This window comes from Plecotus auritus (genome assembly GCF_963455305.1).
Source record: "Plecotus auritus genome assembly, chromosome: 9".
Taxonomy (NCBI): Eukaryota; Metazoa; Chordata; class Mammalia; order Chiroptera; family Vespertilionidae; genus Plecotus; species Plecotus auritus.
Window position 1 is genome coordinate 92,774,082 of NC_137783.1, and position 25,062 is coordinate 92,799,143.

General features: G+C 46.6%; 1 protein-coding gene across 1 annotated transcript; it reads left to right on the forward strand.

Moving 5' to 3' along the window:
- Positions 1-1,305: 1,305 nt before the first annotated feature.
- Positions 1,306-24,580, forward strand: VSTM5 (V-set and transmembrane domain containing 5). Its single transcript, XM_080643086.1, has 4 exons — positions 1,306-1,584; positions 20,977-21,303; positions 21,402-21,542; positions 21,674-24,580. Exons 1-4 carry the CDS (start codon positions 1,494-1,496, stop codon positions 21,715-21,717), a joined length of 603 nt encoding a protein of 200 aa, XP_080499212.1. The 5' UTR covers positions 1,306-1,493; the 3' UTR covers positions 21,718-24,580.
- Positions 24,581-25,062: the final 482 nt, after the last annotated feature.

Below are 25,062 nucleotides of genomic sequence, written 5' to 3' on the forward strand. Positions count from 1 at the left end.
GGAGCAGCCCTAGCCTTGTCCATCACTATTTTCAAGAAAACAAAAACCTACCTAGAAACACCCCAAGGAGGCTTCCCTTAAACATCACTGGCCAGCATTAGATCACACTGCTGCCCCCTGCTGCAAGGGAGGCTAGGAAATCTAGATTGAACAAACTGGAATAGAATTTCATGACAAAAAAAAAAGAATTTCATGACTAGCTGGAACCAATCCTAATTCCTCTCCCACCCTGTGCTCCATCCCTTTCCCCTAGGATTAAGTTCTCCTGCTCTGAGTCCCCATAGCATTCTGGTCTCCCTTATCAAAGTGATATATGCACTGTACAGCAGCTGCTCATTTTTCCAGCCCCACCCTTTGCTAGGATTTCTAAAGAGGTGTCCATACCCTATCTTGTGGTTTTGTTTTGTTTTAATCCTCACCCAAGGATATTTTTCCATTGATTTTTTAGAAGGAGTGGGAGAGGGAAAGACAGAGAGAAACATCAGTGTGAGAGAAACACATCCATTGGTTGCCTCCTGCTCAAGCCCCGACCAGGGCCTGGCCAGAGAGGAGCCTGCAACAGAGATACGTGCCCTTGACCGGAATCAAACCCGGGACCCTTCGGTCAGCAGGCCAACGCTCTATCCACTGAACCAAACTGGCTACAGGCCATTCCTATCTTATTCATATTTGTATCCCTAACACTATGCCAGCATAGTGCTTCATTCCACCAGTGTTCTCCATCTACCATGTGTCAGGCCCTGTGCAAATAAGGAGGACACTCTCAGTGAACTCTTCTTGAATGAATGAATGAATGAATGAATGAATGATGGGAGGTAGATAAATGGATGATGGGTGGGTGGATAGTGGAAGTTTGAGTGGTAGTGGATGAATGATGGATGGATAAATGGGTGGATGGTTAGATGGATGGTGGATAGATAGGTTTGGATGAGTATCATCACTGTCCAAAGGCTCCACCCAGAGCAGCCAGCCTGTGGGCTCCCTTGCTCCCCTCTTATCACTCCTTTCCCCTCAGGTTGTCATTTCAGTTTCCTAAAAGCCTTCTCCTTTCCCGTGGAGCCATTAGATGGTCCCTCTTGGTGCCTAGGCAACAGTTAGTACTTTCCCTTCTTCCCACCACCCAGCATCCAGCTGAATCTTGAATCGATACCAGTCAACTGGGTGTGAACGGAAGGAGACTGCTCCTTGTTTGCCAGTATTTACTTCTAAGTGTGTGCATATTTTCACTCTCTCTCTCCCTCCCTCCCTCCCTCCCTCCCCCCTCCCCTCCCCTCCCATTCTCTCTCTGTCTCCCTCTCCTCTCTCTTTCCAAATCCTAGGGAACTGGTTCAACCAGAGCACAACCAGCTACCTCATCCGCATCTGGCCCTAAGGACTCGCAGGAGCAGAGGAGGAGGAGAGGGAAGGCGGCCGGGCAGGCAGGAACGGCGGCGGCGGCGCACAGCCGGCCGCGCGGGGGAAGCCCATGCCCGGCGTGCCTCCCGGGCTTGCTCATGAGGCCCCTACCGAGCCGGAGCAGGAAGCACCGCGGCATCTCCCTGGGACTCCTCGCCCTCCGCCTGGCCGCAGCCTGCTGTCTGCAGAGTAAGCTCGGGGCTGGGCGGGGCGAGGGAGGGTTGGGGTGTTTCGGCTGCCCAGCCGCCGGCCCTCGCCACCTCGGCAGGCCCTTCCGGGGGCTGGGCGCGGCCTGGAGCTGGCGCCGACCCGGGCCAGAGGGACCCGGGCAGAGCGGAGTCCCCCAGCCAGCCCCTAGGACAATTCTGGGGAGCGCCGCGCCGGCCCAGCGTTATCAGAGCCGGAAGCCGTCCGGCTTCATTTCTTTTTCCTGGAATAACCAGCCTGCCCGTGCGGTGCCGGAGACCTCAAGGGCGCACGGGCCCCGCCCCTACTGCTGGGACCCCTCCCATTCCCCCCACCCCCCATCCTCCCAGCTCACTCAGACAGACTCTCTTGCAAAGGGGTTCTGGGCCTTGGGTTGGGTGATGGGCCTGAATGCAGGTGGTCTAGCTTCTCTGCACCGAGCGGAGTGTGGGCACTGGAAACCGCCCCCCGCTTGATGAATCTGATGGAAGGCAACGCACAACCCACTAACTCGCCCAGACACAAACAACAGATTGTAAGGCAGTCTGACTCTCTGGTTTAATCATTAGCATTATTATCATTTCCATTTTACAGATTAGTCAGCTGAGGTTTAAAGAGTGACTAGTGCATGGCCACTGGAGGGGGGAGGACCAGTAGGTAGAGCCAGCACTTATTAAGCCCGGAGGCATTCACCATCCCTCAGACTTGACAAGCCTTCTGTCATTTAGTCCCCTGGGCGCCCTAAGAAATAAGTGCTACTCTTATCCCTGTTTCACCAGTGAGGACACTGAGGCACAAAGAGGTGGTTGTTACTTGCACAAAGTCCCCAGCCAGCCAGGGGTACAGCCAGGATTCAAACCTGGGCAATCTAGCACTTTGACCTTCATGCCTCTCCGGCTAGTGATCAGCTTTGGAAGCTGTAGATCTCAGAAGCCCAGAAAAACTGGCATAAGACGTGTGCACCTAGCTGTCTGTGGGGCAAGAAATCGCTGCTGGGAGTCCATCAGGTGGAGTTGCATGACCTTTTCCATTGTTTTCAACCCTCCACCACATATTTCCAACCGCCATTCTCAGGCCACATCTGTACAGCTCTCCCTGACTTCCAAGGGCCTGCCATTCACCACCGTGTAGAATTCATTTATTCACTCATTCAGAGCACTGTCTGCTTGCAAGGAGGCCACAGTGGGTACTGGAGATAGCACGGATCACAGTCTTGTCCACAGACAAGGAATCAGGAAAGCCAGCTTGGGGTGGCGAGCCCTAGGAGACTCAAAATCAGACTAGGAGGGCCACGAAAAGCCCCCCAAAGGGAGCTACACCTGCTGAGACATAACAGATGAACAGGAGCACCAGAGAAGACAGGGTGTCCTAGACAAAGAGGAAGCACGTGCAAAACCTGGAGGACAGGTATAAGTTTTGCAATTCTCCACTCAGTATCTGGCTCCTGAACAGCTGTACGCTGCAGGCAGCAGGCACTCTTTCCGGCTCTGGGTCCCTAGCACGTACCCAGTGCCAGCCAGACTCTCAACCTTAAAAGTCACTGAATGGATGTACACCTGCCTGAAAGAGGCACGTGCTTCAGGGCCAGTCTTGATGATGTAGTGGGCTTCCTCTCACCATTTTCTGCCTTTTCAGCCTCTGTCAAAAGCTGCCACCCAGAAAGTCTGATGTTCATCACTTACACTGAAGTTCTGTTAAAGCGCACCCCACAAACACGAACTCACAGACAGCCTGCATCTGAAACATTTTCTCTATACATGGACTGCTATGGACTGAATGTTTGTGCCCCCCTGAAATTCATATGTTGAAGTCCTAACCCCCAGGATGTGCTGGTTTTGGAGGTGGGGCCTTTGGAAGATAATTAGGTTTAGATGAGATTATGGGGGTGGAACTTCCATGATAGGATTTAGTGTCCTTATAAAAAGAGGAAGATGCCAGAGTTTGCCCCTCCATCATGTGATACATTAGGAACGTGGCTGTCTGCAAGCTAGGAAGAGAGCCCTCACTAAGAACTGAGTCTGTTGGTACATTAATCTTGGACTTCCCAGCCTCCAGAATTGTGAGAAATAGATGCCTGTTGTTTAAGCACCCCCTTCTTTGGTATTTTGTTATAGCAGCCTGAGCTGACTAAGACTGATTTAAAAGCTTGTCCATTCAGAAAGCTGGCAGGCCTCCTGTAGCAGGCCAAGCTGAGTGCCTTTCTAGGACCCTTGTTCATTTCCTTTCTCACCTCTCAACATGGCAAGGGCTATGAGTATCTGGTGCTCCCTCTCATTTAGAAGCAGATGATCAGAGACTAAAGCAGGGAAGTTTAGTTAATGGCCTGGGTCCTTGTCAGCTTGCTTCTTGTGTTCTAACCCCAGCTTCTGAGAAGCAGCCTGCTACCCCAACATATACACATACTCATCCACATACATGAATACACACATGAGTGTCGTCCTTTAGCATCCCCACTTTACCAGGGGGAGCTGGCCCCACTGAGTTGCTCCCAGTCCAGTGCCCAAGACAGCAGAGGAACAGAGTGGGGGTTCAGTCTGGGTCTGGGGAGGAAGGGAACAGGCTGGGAGCTGCCAGTTCTGAATGGAGCCATGGGTTCTGGATTTAGCTGAGAGTAGGATGGGTGGGAAGGGGAGGAATTCCCTTGAGGCCCCTGGGGAGATGCCCAGATTCATAGATCCAGAAAAAGGGCCCAGTGGTCACCAGTGTTGCCACCCAATGTGGCACATGTTTACTGAGCACCTACTGTCCACCAGGCTCTGCACTGGACCTGGATGACACATAGACAGATGAAGTGTGGCCTCTCTCTTCACTGAACTTGCAGATTAACTTGTAAATGTACCCACCAAACAAAGTGGGGTATGCATTTCAATAATGCAATCATGCTGTACTGGTTATTCAGCAACTTAATTTTTACACCAATTGTTTTTAGCTCTATCTGCATTGATAAGCAGAGATCTCACTCATGCCTCTCAACCTCTATACCTATGTCATCACATAAATGTGCTAATTTTTACTTAGCCAGCCTCTTCCTAATAGATGTTTAAGCTTTAAGTCTTTAGCCCTCACTTGGGGGAGAGCAGACCCCTCCTACAGGGTGACAAGTATAGTGCTAGTGATTCATATGGAGGATGTGGAAGGCCGGTGCCACTTCCAGGCTGATGGGTACCTGCTGCGTGTGTGTGCGCGCGCGCGCGCGCACACACACACACACACACACACACACACACACAAATGCCTGGAGGATTAAATTGAAGCTATTGAGGGAGTGGTGGCTTCAACCAAAGAGTCACCCAGATGTCTTCATTCCTGATCTCAAAGGAGTCCTGATATGCTGCCTGATCATCTGGGAAGGGGCTGTAAGCAGGAGGCCCTCCTTTCTCCATTATCCCCAGGACCTAAGGACACCCATACATCTCATTCGCTGTAAGACTTATACTTTTTTTAATATGTCTAAAGTCAGGATGCATGTTACAAATCAATAGCTTTGCTGTAATCTCTGTTGGCTGGGACTGAAGTTGAATCCTTCCCGAGAGAATGTGTGTAGTTTCTGTCTGTCACCAGGAGGCAGCCAACCTGGGAGGTAGGAAAGGCTTCATGAAGAAGGCGAGGCTGAGTCTTGAAGGATGAGTAAGTGTATTTAGCAGGACTGGGTGGAGAAGCACATGCTAGGCATACTGCAAGTGCTCAAAAAAAAAAAAAAAAAAAAGGTGCACTATTTATCTTGCGGCCTGGCTGAATCTGGACATACTAAACAAAATAAGGGGAAGTGGGTGCTGCCTTAGCAGGCATTACCTAGGATTTAACTGGTACCCCACTAACACTGTACCTCTTGTAGTCCAGTGCTCTCAGGCCCTAGTCTGCCCATATATGGCTTTTTCCCGGAAAATGGGCTTGGGCCAGGAAATTATTTACTTATCCAGCCAAAATGGGAGTAGGAGAGAGGCAGGATTGGCAAGTTGGAGAATGATTTTCTCCCATAACTGGTTTGCTGGGAAGGCACCCGTCAGCCCTGTGGGCAAAGGGGAATTGACACACTGGACTGTAGAGAGAGCACAGGACATTCCTTGCTAACGTGTGGTCCAGGAAGCACATTGGTCTTCCCCCTGCTGGGGTGTATCCGGGGTGGGGGCAGCTCAGCTGCTCTGGGGCTTCCTGGGGAACCTCAGCCAGCAGAAGGGGAAGGGCCTGGGGACTGTTCCCAGTGCTGGTGGTAAGCCCTGTATATGAGGACACCTCCCTCCCCCTAACAGTGGTCGGCAAACTCATTAGTCAACAGAGCCAAATATCAACAGTACAACGATTGAAATTTCTTTTGAGAGCCAAATTTTTTAAACTTAAACTTCTTCTAACGCTACTTCTTCAAAATAGACTCGCCCAGGCTGTGGTATTTTGTGGAAGAGCCACACTCAAGGGGCCAAAGAGCCACATGTGGCTCACGAGCTGCAGTTTGCCGACCACAGCCCTAGCACACAGGACAAGGAGGGTGGGCTGGCTCAGTGCTTCTCAGCCAAGGCTGCATGTTAGATCCACCTGGGGCGGGGGGCGGGGGGGTCTTGTAACACCTACACATGCCCATGTTCTACCAAGACAGTTAAATCACTCTCTGAGGGTGGGACCCAGCACTCCTTTGTTTCGCATTTAAGTTCCTCAGGTGTTTCTAATGTGTGGCCACAGGCAGAGAGCCATTTCTGCGTCCCTCTTTTAGGCTCATCATATGGAAACAGCTTGTTTCTCCCCCTTCTGTTCTCAGACCGCCACCACTGTGTGTAGCAGCGTCTCACCTGTGTCCTATTTGTTGTTTTACCCTGATAAACCTATAGATCAGGGGTGGGGAACCCTTTTTCTACCAAGGGCCATTTGGAGATTTATAATATCATTCGCGGACCATGCAAAATTATCTACTTAAAAATTAGCCTGCTGTATTTGCTCAAATGTTTCATTAACTCACCCCTAATGCCTTGGCAGGGCCAAACCAAATGATTTTGTGGGCCTTGTACATCCCGTGGGCCAGACGTTTCCTACCCCTGCTATAGATACTTTCCCACCAGGATCAGGACAGGAGACAAGGTTGCTTTGCTTTGAAGTCTGGTTTGGTTCGATAAATAGTTCCTGAGCACCTGCTGTGTGAGACACACCAAGCCAGGAGCCAGCGATACTCAGCATGGTCCCTGAAGTGGGGGTCACATGGCACAGAGGGAGGTCAGATGCCCTGGGAGCACTGCGGAAGACATTAAGCTCAGTTTGGAGTTGGGAAGAAGCTTCTTGAAGAAGAAGTCTTAAAGGCAAAGTAGGAGGTGGCCAGGTGAGCAGGGAAAGAGAGAGTTCTGACAGCAGGAAATAATGAGCACATAGTGTGGCCATCTTCTCTCCCTTTGGGCCAGTAGCAGGGTGACAATTCTCTAGTAATACCAGGTTTTTCAATTCATGCCAATTTCTTCATATTCAATCTAATAAGTCATCTAACAGTTAAAGGAATGTGGCTTGGGAAGGTCTTGGATCATAGGTGGAAGGTGTGGGAATAGTTTCTCTGATAGATCCTTGAACTTGCAGATTAACTTATAAATGTACCCACCAAACAAAGTGGTTTTGGGGTATGCTTTTTAGGAACCTGATATAGGGAGCAGCCTTACCAAAGAATTAGGAGGGAGAAGTGGATCCCTCAGCACCAGGCCCAGCCAGGAGACCCAACATGAGGCTCCATGGACTGTTTGCCCTGGTGTACAAATGTATCATCCCTGCTCCAGGCTCACTGCAGGGCAGGGTCACATCTTTTAGGAGCCACGCCCAGAAGCAGAACACCAGACCTGCTCTTCCTCCCACCATTAACCAAACCTTCTGCATACTTGGGGTGGAATTCCAGTGATCTTGAAGCAGAATTATTTCTGTATGTCAGGTAGGCTGACAATTCAATCTGACAGCCAAGTTTGAGTGAGCTATCTGTCATGTCACACACTGCTGGAGGCTGGTTAGTCAGACCTAGGGGCATGATGCCTGCTTGCCTGCTCCTGCCAGCAGGGGCCTGATCTCAGACCCACTGAATTAGAAACTGAGACTAAGGCCCAGCGACTGTGTTTGAACAAGGGCTCCAGGTGATTCTGATGCAGCTAAATGAGAAATGCTGTGTCCTAGCATTAGAGAGGACGGAGGGAGCAAACGGAATTACTTAGCTCACCTGTTCCTTGGTTCCGAATGCCCACTCTGCAGGGACTCTGAGAAAAGACTGGGCTGAGCTGCATGGGCGCCAAATTAACTAATAATGGACTTCCACGTGGAGCAGGGGACGCTGAGTTGGTGCCTCGCAGATGTTAGTCCCCTTCACTTCCATTCCCAAATGCTCATTGAATGGAATGAGGCTGGTTCAAATCTCATAGCCTGGAATCGGGGCTTCTTCTGGGTGAGAAATCGGGGGAGGGAGCTCCTCTGCCCCCTGGAATTGTGCCTGTCTTTCACTCACATGTTTTTTTGGTTTGTGTTTTTATTATCATTGACAGCAAACCATGATAATCCCTAATTGCAAACGAGAAAATGGTGGGCCAGAGAGGTCAAGGGATTTGCTCAATCACACCACTACGGTGTGTGCAGCCAAAATAGAACCTGGGTCTTTTGGTTCCACAGAGCGTGCATGGGTGGCCCTCCCAGGGCTTCCCCGGACAGCATCTTGCCCTCCTCTGCCACCCTTTGCTCCCACAGGCAGGTAGGCCTGCCTTCCTGGCATCTGGGGAGAAGGGTGGAGCAGACTTCTCACAATGCCTGCTAAGTGTCCACTCTACCATCAGAGAGAAGCTGGGAAGAACACCAGGTGAGTATGGTGACCCAGAAGCCACAGGGTGTTTCAAGCAGGTGACATTGGTCAGCAGTGTCCCAGGAGGTGAAGGTCATCTACTGAGAATGAGGAGGAATTTGTAGGTCCAAAGAAATGGGAGGGATCTTGTCTTAGTAATTGTGGAGGAAAATACAAGTAAATTTACGTGAAAAAACATAGTAAGATTGGCAGTATGGAGGGCCCTCTTGAATTTTGGTGATCTGAAGGGGCACTGGAACCAATGTTGTTCTGGAGAGTGTCTGCCATGGGACATGCTTCTGCAGCGTTGACTGTTCAGGTTTGGGCAGAGAGGAAGAAGAGAGTGGTCGATCCAGGGCTTGGAATTTACCTGGCAAATCTGATGAAAAGACAGAGGTCAATGGAGATTGAAGAATTGAAAGGACTGCTTAAGGCGATGGAACCAAGGCTGGATAGGGAGGGGTGAGGATTGGGAAAAGCAGAGGGAATCATTGGGTAGAAGGATGGAGGAGGCCAGTGGGAGAGGTTGAACAGTTAACAGGAAAGAGAGAAGGTTATGGTCAGGGCAGGCTGCTTTACTGGAGGCCAAGGTAGATGGAGCGAGAATGTTCTTGTAGAAGAGGGTGTTGGATGGATTGTCCATGGGAATGCTGGAACTGGGGGGCAGAGTGCTCACATTGTTGAGAAGGGGAGAAAGTGGAATACCCTCAAGGGAACAGGATATATATATATATATTTTTTTTTTTTTTTTCAAAAGGGTGGAGGAGTGAAAGTCTAAACCGGTGTTATCCAATAGCAATATAGTGCGAGCCACACCTGCAAGCACGTATATAATTTTAAATTTTCTAGTGGCCACATTAACTTCACCTGTTTCTTTACGTTCTCATTTTAATAATGTATTTTGTTTAACCCAATATATCCCAAAATTACCATTTAAATGTATAATCAATGTAAAGATTATTAATGAGCTATTTTACATCCTAACCTACTAAGTACTAAGCCTTCAAAATATGACGTGTATTTTACACTTAGAGCACATCTCAGTTTGGACTAGGCAATTTCACATGCTCAACAGCAATGCATGCCTAGCAGCTACTGTATTGGAAAGCCCAGGTCTAGACTCTTGCTTCTTATCCCATCTATCTCCCAAGTCTTTACCAGCATGGAGCAATGTGCGCTTTAAGGAAACAAAATAAGTGAAAAACTTCACCTCTATAATCTAAGTACCTTATCTTATTGGAGGCAACTGTGAAGCAGTGAAAAGAGAGTTGAGTTCCAGTTTCAGTTCTGATTTTCTACTGGGCAAGGACTTGGGCACTTATGTTATGCCTCTGAGTCTCAGTCTCCGCGCTTGCCCTATGCATCTCTTCCATTGGGCTGCTCCTGAGCTGTTTTCTTTATAATAAACTGGTAGTAGTTTTCTCAGTGAACCAATAAGCAAGTCCCTGTGAAGCAAAAAGCATAATTTCTTAACCCAAGTCTGCTGCCTGCTTCACAGGTCGAGGTAATGTTTGGTAAGTGCTTTATGGTGTAAATGCGAATCACTAACATTTTCAAACAAGAAGAATCCGGGGCTCAGACCCAATGTTGGCATGCATTTATTGTTAGGACTGCGCTGTTTTTATTTTTTAAGTCATTCACAAACTTCCTAAAATATTCCAACTGTTCAAAAGGGTCTAGAGAAAATATAAGACTTTCCTCCACCCCAGGCACCCAGTCTCCTCCCCAAAGACAGCCACAGCTCCTGGTTCTTAGTGTGTGTTCGCAGAGGCGTTCTGTGTGTTTCTACAAATAAGTGTGTGTGTATACATTCATTACTTTACTCAAAAGGAAACATTCTGCCCTGTGCCTTTTTATTATTTTTGAGACTATCTAATTATGCATATAGGCCTACTTCATTTTTTAATGTCGCTGTAGTATGAACTAAAGTATGAATGTCGATAATTCAAAGTATGAATATTGATAATTTATTTAACTGGTTATGACCAGTTATAAGAAGTAGATGGTCCCTGCTCCTGGTTCTTGAGACAGAGCGCTGGAAACCCTAGAATTTCCTGAGTGACAGGAACATCTTTGGTTATAACATTTGGTGTGAGTGCCCAGTTCCCGACACAAAGCTTTTAAAACCCTTGGAATCACAAGCAGTGATAAAGAGTGTGTTTTTGTTTGTTAATGAGGAGACATCGGAAGATGAGGACTGGTTGGCAGAGGAACTGACCATGTGATTAGAGGGTTGGAACTTTCAGCCTCACCCACCCCCCCCCCCCCCCCCCGACCTGCAGGGCCCCCGAAGGGAGAGGGGCTGGGACTTGAGTTAGTCACCAATGGCCAGTGATGTTATTCAATCATGCCTATGTAATGGAATCTCCCGCTCTCCCTCCCTCCTACCCTTTCACTCTACCTCCCCACCCCCCAAAAATAACAAATTGAAGGGGTTCAGAGAGCTTCTGGGTTGGTGAACACATCAAGGTCCCGGGAGGGAGATGCACCCAAGAAGGCATGGAGGCTCCACCCCCTTCCCATGTGCCTTGCCCCATGCATCTCTTCCATGTGGCTATTCCTGAGTTGTATCCTTTATAGGAAATTGGTGATAGTAAGTAAAGTGCTATCCTGAGTTCTGTGAGCTGTTCTAGCAAATTATCAAACCTGAGGAGGGGGTGATGGGAATCCTTGATGTGTAGCTGGTTGGTCAGAAGTAGGAGAGACCAGGACTTGTGATTGGCATCTGAAGTAGGGGGCAGTCTTGTGAGACAGAGCCCTTACCCTGTGGGGTCTGTGCTGACTCCAAGTAGCTAGTGTCCAACAGTTTTCCTTCACCAGTGAACACATTGATTGTCCCAGCCTTTTACTATAATTGACTACCATGCTCACTTACATCTCTGCATCTATATGCCCTTATTACTAGTAGAATAAGTTCCTCCAAGTGGAATTCTGGGTCAAGAGGTATGTGCTATTTAAATAATTCTCTAGATTTCATCATATGGCCCTCTCAGCAGGTCACACCCATTTACAATCCCCACAGTCATGTTTGAGTATAACTTCTGCACACTTCTGACCACACAGTGTTATCAAACTGCTTCATCTTTACCAGTTTGATAGCAAGTCATTCAACTTCCTCGGCCTGGTTTCACTGGGCTGTGATAATAGTCTGTGACTCTACCTAGCAGGTGCTACTATGGAAATGGTGGCTATTGCTATTTTGGAGTGATTTTTCTGGTTGGGCTACAAATATAGGAACCTGATGAGGGGAGCAGCCTGACAGCCTCTATCTAAAACTGCCTCTGTCCATGTTGTTTGGGTTTGACTTTCCAAGGCCATTAAACAGCAAGATCCTGGGGGAGCACCCTTGGAGATGAGCTGAGCTTTGGTCTCTGAGTAATCAGGCACTGGTGGGGGTGGGGAATTAAATACCTGAGCTCACTGGAGGGAGAGGTACCCTGTAAAATATGTGCAAGTGTCAGTCAGCAGCACTATTCATGGCATTTAAACCCAAGGGCCATTATTTGGGGTTGCAGTGCAGGCCTCCTACACACAGCTGTGTTCCCAGAATTCCAAGCTCATTTGTTTTAAGAACGGCAGGAATGAGGCAGAGACATGGATATTTTAGTTTTGTAAAACTGTGCCAATTCCACTCCTGGCTATTTAACTCTCAGCAGACTTGAGGCTGGGAGAGGGGTCTTGCCAGCACCTCCCTCAGCCAGAACCATTACTCCTTCAGCTCAAAATAAATCCTCCCTTCCTGATCTCTCCAAATAGGCAGCAGTTTGACTGGCAGGACATACACATTCATTCATTCATTCATTCATACAATTATCCAGCATTTGGTCCTTTAAAAAATGTCCACATTTAGAAAATGTCCCTGGGTTCCAAGGACCCATAATGTTTATTTCTACGTTTGGTTTATAAGATTTTTAATGAAAAATACTACTATGTTTTATTGCTCCAATAATTCTGTTGTGGCTGTATTACCAGTCATAACCCTTCTCACCTCGGTAGCCTAGCTGGTCATGGTACATGGGGTTAGATATATGGGTCAGGGTTCAAATCTTGCAGAAGAGCAGGATTTATATTAATATTAACTACAGACCAAATGTCTCCATGGACCTTTTGGTACAGGATCAAATATCAAGCAGCTTTTGGTGTGGACCAAGTGTCTCTGTGGACATTTTGCATGGGGCCAAATGTCCCACAAGGATTCATATGAATATATTGTGAGCACCTACGAAGTGCCAGGCCCTGTGCTAGGCGCTGGGTTTCTGAGCTGGATTGGAAATGAGTTCTCCAAGCAAAATCTCACGACCTACTGTGCATATGTGCGCTTCCTGCTGCTCCCTATCTGCTCCCCAGGTCAGGCCCAGGGAGGGCCACACCTGGCTGTGCCCAACGGTTTGGGCTCCAGCCAGGGGTTCTCCTGAATGTGCATTGATAACGAATTCTGCTGCCAGATTGCCCTTCTGGGAGCCAAGTTCAGACCCTACATTCCTCTATTCAATCATCACCCTGTGTTCTCCCTGCCCGAGGGAGAACTCCTTCCGGTGATCCCAAACCTGTCAGTTCCTCACACTACAGCCAACCTGCACTTCTTAGTCACCAGGCCCCAAACCTGAGGACCTGCCATGGCTCCCTGAGGTGGGTACACTGTTCTCTCCGCTGGGATTGTGCTTCCTCCCTTTCCCATGCTTTTAACATCTTATTCTTCCAGCCTCCAAATGAGTGTCTCAGACGCCTCTTCCCAAACTCCTGCGGACTGGAGTTGTCCTCAGTAAAATGGGGGTAATAATATTCAGCAGGCTGTGGAGGAAGTGTGGTGAGTGCAGGCTAGGTTCTGTAATGAGTGGGAGGTCCCCACTAAGATGGGCTGGCAGTGAGAGTGTTGACCCATGGGAGGTGTGTTCAGAGCCAGAGTTAAGGGAGGAATGGCTTTTGTCCACCCTCAGCTTACCCAGAGCCGGCTGTCCTACACCCACCCATGCTGAGAGCCTTGGACGCCTTAGAAATCAGCTGTTGTACACCTTGGAGTTTACTCTTTGCTCTTTGACATCCCTATCTGTTCCCCAGGGTGGCCAATTGTTCTGGTTTGCCCATGACTCTCCTGATTTTAGCACTGACACTCTTCACCTTCTAGGAAACCCCTCAGTCCCAGGCAAACCAGAAAGGTTGGTCACACTGGCCAGCGACACAGAACTATTGTAAGAAGGGCAAGTGGTGGGGCTGCAGATCCTGGGTCAGCACTCAGTGCTTGTCCTTGCTGGGCCTTCCACGTGTCCCTCATCCTCACAGCCTTCCTCCCGGAGGTTTTCCAGTCCGTGTTCTAAGTGGAAGACATTGAGGCTCTGGGAAGTGAAGGCGCTTTCTGCGGGTCTCACAGCAAGGAGACACCATGGCTGAACCTCTGTGGGTCCCGCCCGCCTCAGGTGTCTCCACCACACCTCACTGCCAACGGAAATAACGCTTTTGTAGGGTGATTCATCACTCCACCACCCACTCCTGAGCCCTAGCTTTCTGATTCCTGGTTTAGCTGTTTCCAGGCTCGATAAGGATGAAGATAACATAGATGAGATACTTATATCCTGGTTCTCAGCTGCATCTGATAATCGCAGGGCTGGTAAATGGCTTTCTGGATAAGGGTGAAAATGTCCTGATTAAGGGGTCTCCTTCACAACTCCTTAAACTCAGAGGCCACGTGGGCAATGTACCTCTCACCATTAGCTGATACTCTTGTCCACCGGAACTATGTTCTGAACAGTATGGACCTTTGATGTGATTTCAGAAAATATATCCTTTTTAAATAATACATTTTTATTTGTTTGTAATATTTATTTATTAAGTTGATTGGGGTGACACTGGTCAACATGAACATATAGGTTTCAGGTGTGGGTTTCTGTGTTACAAGATCTGTATCTTGCACCAAAGTGTGCCCACCACCCAAAGTCAGATCTTCTCCTGTCACCTTACATTAGGACCCCTTCTTCCCCCAACCCCTTCCCTCTGGCAGTCACCATACTGCTGTTTGTGTTCACAGATTTCATTTTTATATCCCACATATGAGTGAAATCATATAGTTCTTAGTTTTTCTTGACTGACATATTTCATTCAGCATAATGTTCTCAAGGTCCATCCATGTTGTTGCAAATGGTGCTATTTCATCCTTTCTTATGGCCGAGTAGTACTCCATTGTGTCTATGTACCACACCTTGATCCAGTCCTCTATTGTGGGACACTTAAGTTGTTTCCATGTCTTGGCTGTGAATAACGCTGCAATGAACATGGGGGTGCATATATCTTTGCGAATACATGATTTCGAGTTTTGGGGGTAGATACCCAGGAGAGGGATTGCTGGGTCAAAAAATATGTTTTTAAAAGCAACAAAGCTCTACCTCTGTAATTTATTTGTAAGAAAAAAAAATAAGGAACCATTCTGAGTATAAGTTCTCACCATGTCAATAGATTCTTGGAAACTGAGACTTTAAAACAAAACAATGTTATGACGAAACCAATTGAACCCTAGGCTAATTGATACAAAAAAGAGTTAGGTTCCTTCGGTATATTTCTGACAAAAACATCCCAAAACTTCTAAATAATGAGAAGCAAGGTAAACTTTTACACTGAATTTTTCTTTAAACTTTGCCAATGAGATTGTTCTAACCAGGAGAACTTAAAAAATACTTTTTAAAATATTTTTTAAATCTTTATTGTCGAAAGTATTATTTATGTCCCTTCTGCCCCCCTTCCCCCCATTGAACTCTTCTAGCCCGACCCTCCACCCCCAACCCCAGGCCTTCATCACCCTATTGTCTGTGTCCATGGGTTATATATATTTGCATACAAGGTCTTTGGTTGATCTCCTCTGACCCGCCCACCCTTCCCGCCTTCCCTCTGAGGTTGGACAGTCTGTTCCATGGTTCTATATCTCTGGATCTATTTTGTTCATCAGTTTATTTTGTTCATTAGATTCCACATATGAGTGAGATCATGTGATACTTATCTTTCTCTGACTGGCTTATTTCACTTAGCATAATACATTAATTTATTTATTTATTCAATGAGTATCTATGAAAAGTTAAAGATTATATAAATGTATAAAAACAAAATAAAATTTTGTTGTCATGCAATCTCTAAGGAGAAATTCCTGTTAACAGTTTAGCATGTATTACTTCAACATTTTTCTACATATTAGCAAATATTTACACAAATATAAATAAGATCATATTATGCTGTTTTATAAATTTATGTTTTAATATGCTTTTATTGATTTTTTTTTTTTTTTTTTTGAGAGAGAGAGAGGAAGGGAGAGGGAGAGAAACATCGATTGGCTGCCTCCTGCAAACCCCCTACTGGGGATCTAGTTTACAACCTGGCCATGTGCCCTGACCCGGAATTGAACTGGTGACCTCTTGGTGCATGGGATGACACTCAGCCAACTGAGTCACACTGCCTGGGCTATAAATTTATTTTGTAACTTGGGAACGTGTCATAGACATCTTTCCTTGTTCTTACAAAGCTCCTCCTGTCCATGGCTGCCTGGCATCCATTGTATAAGTAGAACCTGATTTATCGAACCGACCTCCTTGAGTAGAACGTTTGAGCCAGCTCTGAATGTTGGTCACTAAGTTTCTCTGGACTTGTTCTGGAACAGTTTTAGCATGAGGTGCAGAGGTGGTTACTCATTAATTCAACTTTTAAACAGTTGACAAGCAGTTTGCCTTTAAACTCTTGGAACTGTTAGTTTTCCATCTTTGCTATGGATCACTTATTTCTAATTATGTGTGGTAGATTGACAGGAGGAGAAACTTGTTGTTCCTAAAACCTGTTTAAATACCTGGTTAGTTTGTCTGATTAGGAGGAGGTTTTTCTGATCAAGAGAAAAGACAGAAACCAAAGTGAACTAGTTGGTCAGTTTACAGCTGTATCAGTGTTAACTTAAAAATAAAAAGCCGAAGTGAAAAGCAACAAGCGCTTATTTGAGATCAAAAAAGAGTAGCTATTCAGGACGCACTGATTCAGGCAGAAATTCAACTAGTGTTCTGATTAGGAGACAAAAGTAAGGGGTACAAGAAAGGGAAGGGGGACAATTATTTCAATAGAAGGAAGGCATTTCTACTGGTGTAGGAAGGCTAACATAGTGATGTTAATTCTAAAGAATGTTTTTCATTTTCAGTCTGTGGTCTTCTGTCCAGTCTGGTAGTCACAATATCTGCTTTCTTGTTATCTTTGCAAACAGTTCTTTGGGCACAATGTTGCTTTAGGCCCCGGCCAAAGGTTATTTTGCCCTGTTTTAACACCCCAAAGGTTTGAGACCTAAGTTCCTCTGGCATGGCCTCTCGGCTCCATTTTAAAGCTTTTGGTTTTTTGTTTTTTTACAACAACATCTGAGAAAATTGGGCTTGTTTTATTTTTGTTTGTTTTTCAGTTTTGCTGTTTCTTGAGCCAAAGTAATTGAAAGGCTCAAATAATGGTCAGCATGGTTAACCTAGGCAGTGGTCGGCAAACTGCGGCTCGCGAGCCACATGCGGCTCTTTGGCCCCTTGAGTGTGGCTTTTCCACAAAATACCACGTGCGGGCGTACACGTACAGTGCAATTGAAACCTCGTGGCCCATGCACAGAAGTCGGTTTTCAGCTCTCAAAAGAAATTTCAGTCATTGTACTGTTGATATTTGGCTCTGTAGATTAATGAGTTTGCCGACCTCTGACGTAGGATGTATATGAAATACACATATGTGATGATGCAGATTGTTACTAGTTCTAAATATGGCTCTCCAGATCTTACAGTAATCACTATTCCAAATGCTCATATTTGTGGTCAGAGAAATCAGAAAATATAGATAGATAAATGATAGTCAGTCACCAAGTAGAATGGGAAAAACACGGGTTTTGGATCATACAGAAACTACATTCAAATCCCACCTTTGCCATTTCCTACCTATGTAGGCATGTTGCTGACTCGCATGTAAAAAGTAAAAGAGATAAGGATTGTAAAGCACATAATCTATATATATGTAAAAGGCTAATATGCTAAGTGTCCGGCCATCTGACTGGTCACTGTGACACGCACTGACCACCAGGGGGCAGGCGCTCAATGCAAGAGCTGCCATGATGCACACTGGCCGGCACCACGGACCTGGCACTGACAAACCAACACTCAGCTTCCCCCAAGTGGGACACAGGCCCTGCCACCACCCCGCAGCGACACTGCACCAAATCACAGCCAACACTGCTGAGACCCCATGGCGCAAAATGCAGCCCACAGCCCAGCTCAGCCCCAAAATGGTGGCTGTGGTGCCAGGTAATGATGTCATGTAGCAACACCTGGCTTCCTCTCCCTAGCAACGACTAGCCTCTTTGCAGTTTCTTCAGCCCAGGAGCACGACTTGCTTTATAGCCAGGTGCAAACATTTCACACTTTAACCAAATATCTGTGAAGCGTTTTCCTGTGCCTCATCTCATTTGATCCTCACAGAAGACCTGGAGTAGGTAGATAGGAGACTCGGTAGAATCCTATTTTCTTTTCATTAGCCAGAAAATGGAGATTTAGAAAGCTTAGAAACTTGACCCGACTGAAAAGAAGTAAGAAATGGTGGACCTTGAAAATGACTTCATGTTTTCTCACTGCACAGAATATAGTCAACCACTGCTGCAGTTAAATATTTTATGCTTTGTTCTCCCTCTGTGATCTACAATAATAATCTGCTTCGTGTTGATATTTACTGCTGTGTTGCTGACAATTACCTGAAAGAGAAGTTGGGGTGCTTCACTGGGCTGGAAAAAGTTTAGCTAAATCCGAAAGCAGGTGTAATTAAGCAAGTTTATTTTATATATATAAAAGGCTAAGTTGACTCATGCATGCATGATACATATAAAGCTCTCACTGGCGCCAATCACACATGTGTGTTTCGATCTGTCATTGTCAATCGTGAATGTGGTTGATACTTCTATTATAGAGAAAGGGCAAATAACAATATTAAAATATTTCTTCTAATTAATTTCCTTTCAATATGCACGAATTTATGCACCAGGCCACTAGTAAGTAAATAATATTGTAACTGGCACAGAAAACCCTTGACTGTAGTTCTTTCCAATGTTTGTTAGCTTTTAGATGTACCTAATTTTTTATTATTTTAGAGATTGGTTTTAGAGAGAGAGATGGAGAGAGAGAGGAGACAGACAGGCAGACATCAATTTGTTATTCCACTTATTTATGCATTCATTGGTTGACTCTTGTATGTGCCCTGACCCAAGATCAAACCAGTAATCTGGGCATATCAGGACAACACTCTAACCAACTGAGTTACCTGGCCAGGGCCACATGTGCCTAATTTTTAAATTACCCAAGCAGCAACAGTCCTATAAGCAATGGATCATCCTTCTTCTTGCTTCTATAAATATTTGGTCATTCACTTACTCATTTCCTCAGCAAACATTTATTGATCAATAACTATGTTAGACATTATGCTGGGTTCGGGGGGGCAACAAAGATAAAGAAAACACGTAATTCTTGCCCTCCATGAGCTGTCCTGGAATTTGGCCTCTGTTTTCTTCCTGAGAAAAAGAGAGAGAGAGCAAATGTAGCAAAGTGTTAATAATTGGTGAGTCTAGGAGAAGGTATATAGATATGGATCGTGCTTGTCTTTCAACCTTTCTGTGAGCTTAACATTTTTTAAAATAGAGTTGGAGAGAAAATGCATTTCTGTAACTTGACAGCTATAATACTTGAAAGCCATTATTCCCAATTTTTCAGCATGGAATTTATCAGATTATCAGTCACCTAGCCAGGTTTTAGGAGAGCAGCACAAATGTGATATGCTGGGGATGGGAGAGGACAATGAGAAAGGCCTGGAAAAGTAACAGGCGTGGTTACCTAGAGCCACAGCAGGCGCCCCAGGGCAGCTGGGCACCCAAAGAGTGAGAGGACTGAACAGGAAGTGGAGGTGGAAACCAAGGGATGGCCTCCAAGCTTGAATGCTGCCCTATTCATTCTGTGGTCTCCAGCCAGCCCTGACCTCTCCTCTCAGCGTGCGGGCATTTGTCACATTCTGGGCCGTCTCCCTCCAACCACTGACCTTTGACTTGAGCATACAAGATAAATATGTCAGTTTTGGAGTCGGCAGCCCTTGTGTGAATCTCAGCCTTTCAGAGTGAACTTGGACAAGCTAGTCCTGTGATGCCTGAGGCTTCTTACATGTAAATCCTTGATAGAATCGCAATAGGTTGTGTGAGGCTGAGAGAATGTGTGTAAAGCAGTTAGCATAGGGCCTGTGCTGGGCACCTACTTAATGCAGTATAACAACATACATGTAACCTTAGCCAATGGCTCTACTATCAATATACCCATTTCATGCAGAAATCTCTGCTTGAAGCTTCTTGGCTGCACCCACCCCCACATCTAGTTCACCAGCATGTCCCCTAATCTTTCAAATCCCCTAAGTCAGACCACTCTTCACTCTCTCCAAGGCTACATCTCCATCTCTTATCCAGTCCTGTGCACAGCCACCTGACTGCTCTTCCTGCTTCTATTCTGGTCCCTTCACCCCCAGATCATTTTCCACAGCAAACATTCTTAAGATTAATGGAGAACGTCACCCTCCCAATTAATTCTTTGATGGCCTCCCATCACCCTTGAGTAAAAAACTTCACCCCTGACCTTGACCTCATGGGTCCTGCCCATCTCTCCAACCTTGTCTCATAAGCTCTGCCCAGGGCTTTCTGTGTTCTAGCATACTGGCCTATGTCTGTCCCTCAAACACAGCAATGCTCACTCTCACCTCATAGCCTTTGTAGTTGTTCCCTCTGCCTGAAATGTGCTTCCCCCGTGTCTTTATCTGGCTGCCTCCTTTTCCTCCGTTAGGTCTCAATCAAAAGCTATTTGCTTGGCAAGAACCTCCGTGACCATTCTATGTAAGGGTGTGTACCACTCCATCCCCACTGGCCACCATGCCCTGTTTCCCTATCCTTAAAGCACTTGTCATTCTCTAAGATGATCTCGTTGGTTCATTCAGCCCTTGTACGTCTCCCTTACAGAATGAAAGCGCCAGGGAGCAGTAGACAGTAACCTTGCGTCTTGTTCACTGTCAGCTCAGGCTGCCAGAACAAAACACATGAACTGGAGGGTTTAAACAACAGAAATTTATTTTCTCACAATTCTGGAAGCTGGAAAGATCAAGGTGCTGGCAGGGTTTGGTTCCTGGTAAGAGCTCTCTTCCTGGCATATAGACAGCTGCCTTCCTGCCGTGTTTTCACGTGGTCTTTCCTCCATGTGTGCCCCTGCGAGGAGAGGGTATGAACTCTCTAGTGTCTCCTTTTATAAAGACCTTAATCCTGTTGGGTCAGGACCATACCCTTATGACCTCATTTAACCTTAATTACTTCCTTTGAGGCCCCAATTCCAAATACAACCATATTGCGGATTAGTGTTTCAATATAGAAACTTGGGGGGGGGGGAATATAAACATTCAGTCTATAATATTCACCATTGTAGCATTAGCACCAGAACTTAAGAGAGAGCTTGGCATGCAATAGGCACTCAATAAATATTTGATAAATAAATCAATGAATTATAGAAGTTCACGCCACTGTAAGTCCATATAAGTTGCCCCACATCTAGCACTCCATCCTGCAGGTCAGGGCGTGTCACTGTACATTCCCCAGTCTGCCATCAATGCCACCGTGCAAGAAGACATCCTGCTCTCTGTGGAATACTCCTGCCATGGCATCCCCACCATCGAATGGAAGTACACATCCACCTGGGGAGTGCAGAAGATCGTGGAGTGGCAGCCAGGGACTCAGGCCAACATCTCCCAAAGCCACAAGGACAGAGTCTGCACCTTTGACAATGGCTCCATCCAGCTGTTCAGTGTGGGCGTGAGGGATTCTGGCTACTATGTCATCACGGTGACCGAGCACCTGGGGAGCAGCCAGTTTGGCACCATCGTGCTGCATGTGTCGGGTAAGACGGCTCCAGGGGCCCTTTGTGTGGGAGGCTGACTTCATGACATTAAAAAAGACTTATCTTTCCCCTCCTCTTCCCCATCCCCCACCCCACAGAGATCCTGTATGAAGACCTCCACTTCGTCGCTGTCTTCCTTGCTTTTCTTGCTGCTGTGGCCGCAGTGTTAATTAGCCTCATGTGGGTTTGTAATAAGTGTGCATATAAATTCCAGAGGAAGAGAAGACACAAGCTCAAAGGTAATTCTCTGGACCTTGTGATAATCAGTTCATGCTTTTATGGCTGGAGGTAGCCCATGTTAACTTGTTCTCACCAAAAAAACCACCTTATGGCTGATTTGCAACTCATTGACTTGTCTTTTGTTTTGCAGAGAGCACAGCTGAGGAGATTGAGCTACAGGATGTTGAGTGTTAGCCAAGGCTGAGCCCAATGACATTCCTACCTCAAGAGGAAAACTATTTTCCAGTGGAAGGAGCAAACATACCAATCCATGCTAAGAGCCTCCTGTTGTCCTGCCACAGCCACCCATTCCTGATGGGCCTGCTGGCTGTGGACAAAGTGGACTGCATAGAGTTGAGGACTCTGGATTGGACCAAGTCAGTTCTTGTACGTGCATGAAAGTCAAGGAGAAGAGTGCTTTGCGTGGCTGCAGCCCAGAGCCATGCTAACCCGTGGGCAAAGGCATAGGGCAGGCCCTGGCTGCTTGCTCACTGTGCTCTGCTCGGCCCAGGATAGTTGTTGGAGGCATCCCATGCTGGAGACCAGAGTACTCAAGGTCAGTGTGCAGCAGGCTGTCTGTGCTCCTGTCTGCTCTGCTCTGCCCGCCAACACTCTGCTGTGGGAGCTGCTGTGAGAAAACGTGAGGTTTTTAGACCATCTGCTGCCCAAGACAGAGGTCAGACAAGACCAAGGAGTTCTGCTTTGATTTAGGGAGTTGCTCAGAGAAGGGTGAGCACCCCCATGGCCTGGAACTTTAGGGGAAAGAGTTTAATTTGTTCTTGAGGGACCAGCATTGGGAACAAGGAAACAGAAGAAAATTATCTTTCTTTTCCTGTCTTGGTCCAACATTAATGAATTTTCCCTCCTGTGGCCCCAACTTCAGCCGGTGTGAGGAGCACAGTTTTCACCGTGGGCAGCATCTGGCCTGCAGGGGCCTCCTGCCCGGCTGTGTGAAAGCTGGGCCTGCGTAACGGGTGGCACAACCGGAAGTCAGCATGAGGATTCTTCAGCGATCTGAAAGCAACCAGCACTATAATGAGTACTGGAAATTGATAAAATGCCCTGGGGTGTTGGGCTCCAGGTGAAATTGGGGGCTGGATCTCAGCTGGCTTTGGCCTTATTCTCTCAGGTATTGGTGAGCATGTTTACCTGAAAGTTTCTCCATCCCAGCTTCCATTGGCAAGCTCTAAAGCAGGTCTGCATTTATTTTCCATTATCTTGTCTCTCTCCAATATTCTTAGCTACAGACCAAAGGTGCCATCTCAATTATTGGTGGAGGCTGAAGTTATTAGCTGAGTCCCCAGTCTTTAGTTGCAAATTCACCCATGCAAAGCAGAGTAAGAATATTCCCTTCTGCTCGGCCGGTGTGGCTCAGTTGGTTAAGCATCATCTCATGCACCAAGGGATCACTAGTTCAATTTCCGGTTGGGGCACATGTCCAGGTTGCAGGCTTGAACCCTGTGAGGGGGCATGCAGGAGGCAGCCGATCAATGTTGGTGCTCTCTCATCCATGTTTCTAACTCTCTCTCTCTCCCTCTCCCTTCCTGTTAAGTGGAAGGAAGGAAAGAAGGAAGGGAGGGAGGGAGGGAGGGAGGAAGGAAGGAAGGAAGGAAGGAAGGAAGGAAGGAAGGAAGGAAGGAAGGAAGGAAGGAAGGAATATTCCCTTTTCTCATCCCCTACTTCATGTCCTCAACATCCACATCTTTTCTATTCCCATGTGGCAGAATAAGGAGTTGTCTGCAGAAGTTAGTATGTCATCTTTCCTTGAGTAATGAATAGGGTTACAAGAAGAAATCTTCAGCAATATCCAGACAGGAGCTACCAGTGATCTAGAGAAGGGCTCCGAAGGCACCACCTGACTCAAAAGGCAAGGGCGTAATTGGTCTGCACAATTGATGTGTAGCTCTAGCTCTTGACAGAAGTTCCCACCTCAGGCCACCTCCTGCACACACACGTGTGAACGGGCACCCCTGTGCCCTTTCCCCGGGCAGCACAGGAGCCAGGCCTGTGCCAGGACAGGTTCCTTGTACCAGCCTCCAGTGCCCTGGAGAGGCACGGGGAGGAGAACTGGAGAGAAGGGGGGTCTAGGACCTGCTTATGTCTTTCTCCGATCTGGTAGCTGCTAGAGTCTGAGTCTTCTTTTACCACTTGCTTTTCAGAACTCTGCCTCTCAGCTCGTCAGAAGTCAGGGGTGGGAATCTTCATAATAAAAGGAGAAATGGGGAAGAATGCCCAGTGAGAGGCCTCAGGGGCAAACCGAGATGTCCATTAAATTGCCCCACAAATATGTCATGAAAGGTTTCCCCTCGGCTTTCCATTTCTTTATTTTGCACTTTTAAAGCTCCCTCCATCCTGAGCATTCCTGTGGAAAGTTTTTGAGTCTAGAGCCTGAGGTTTTTGTCCATTTTTCAAAAACAGGAAAATATAACATCAGAGAGATTAGCCCCTGTAAATGTTAAGCTAAAAGTTATGTTTCACACTGTGAAAGTGTTTCAAAGAATGAAATAAAACCTGAAAATAAAGTTCTGTTCCTTTGTGTGTGAGACTACTGTTGCAGAGAGAGGCCCCGGGGCCAGGGTCCCATCAGCTGTGGGCATAAGCAAAACCTTCAGCCAAGGTCAGGGGTCTGGCGCATTTTTATTTATTTGTTTTCGTTTACTTCTGAGGAGAGACTTAAAAACCTTGTATTATAAAAATTTCAAACATGCAAAAAAATGAAAAATTATAATGACTTCCCATGTACCAATTACCCAGCTTCAATAAAATTATCAACCGATGGCCAATCTTGTTTCAGCTTTGCCTTCTCCCCAACTATATACCACATGATTTGAAGCAGGCAGCCTGTCATTCATTTTTTAAATACTAGTAGATAGTGTCACCACATTATTGTCTGGGTTATGCATATAAGCCTATATGTTCTTTGGTTAATCTCTTACAGCCCCTCCCATCCCCTTTCCTTGGAGATCTGTCAGTCTGTTCCATGCTTCTATGTCTCTGGACCTATTTTGTTTGTCAGTTTATTTCGTTCATTAGATTCCTCATATAAATGATATCGTGATATTTGTCTTTCTCTGACTGACTTATTTCACGTAACATAAGATGACAATAGAATGGGTCACATTGTTTCTAACAGTAAACATTCTTTAGCAATTCAGAAAAACACTTTATTATTACCATCATTCTTCCTTCTATTTGAAGTTTTTGCTTCTAGAATATAAATCATAACTCAATGGAGTCCTTTCTGCTCCTGAAAAGGGCTAAAATGGATGTGACCACCATACCACCTCGTTCAGCGTTGCCTAAGACACTCGACAGAACATACATGCTTTCTCAACAGAATGTCCTCTCAGAGATTGTGATCTAAGAAACCAAAAAGGTGTCCTTAAAGAACAAAATTCCATCAAGTGAATTTGATCTAACAGGCTTTATTAAACAACTAGAGGCCTGATGCATGAAATTCATGCAAGAGTAGGCCTTCCTTCCCCCTGCTGCCACCACGGGCTGCCCTCCAGCACCCGGGACCCGGGCTTTCCTCCCAGC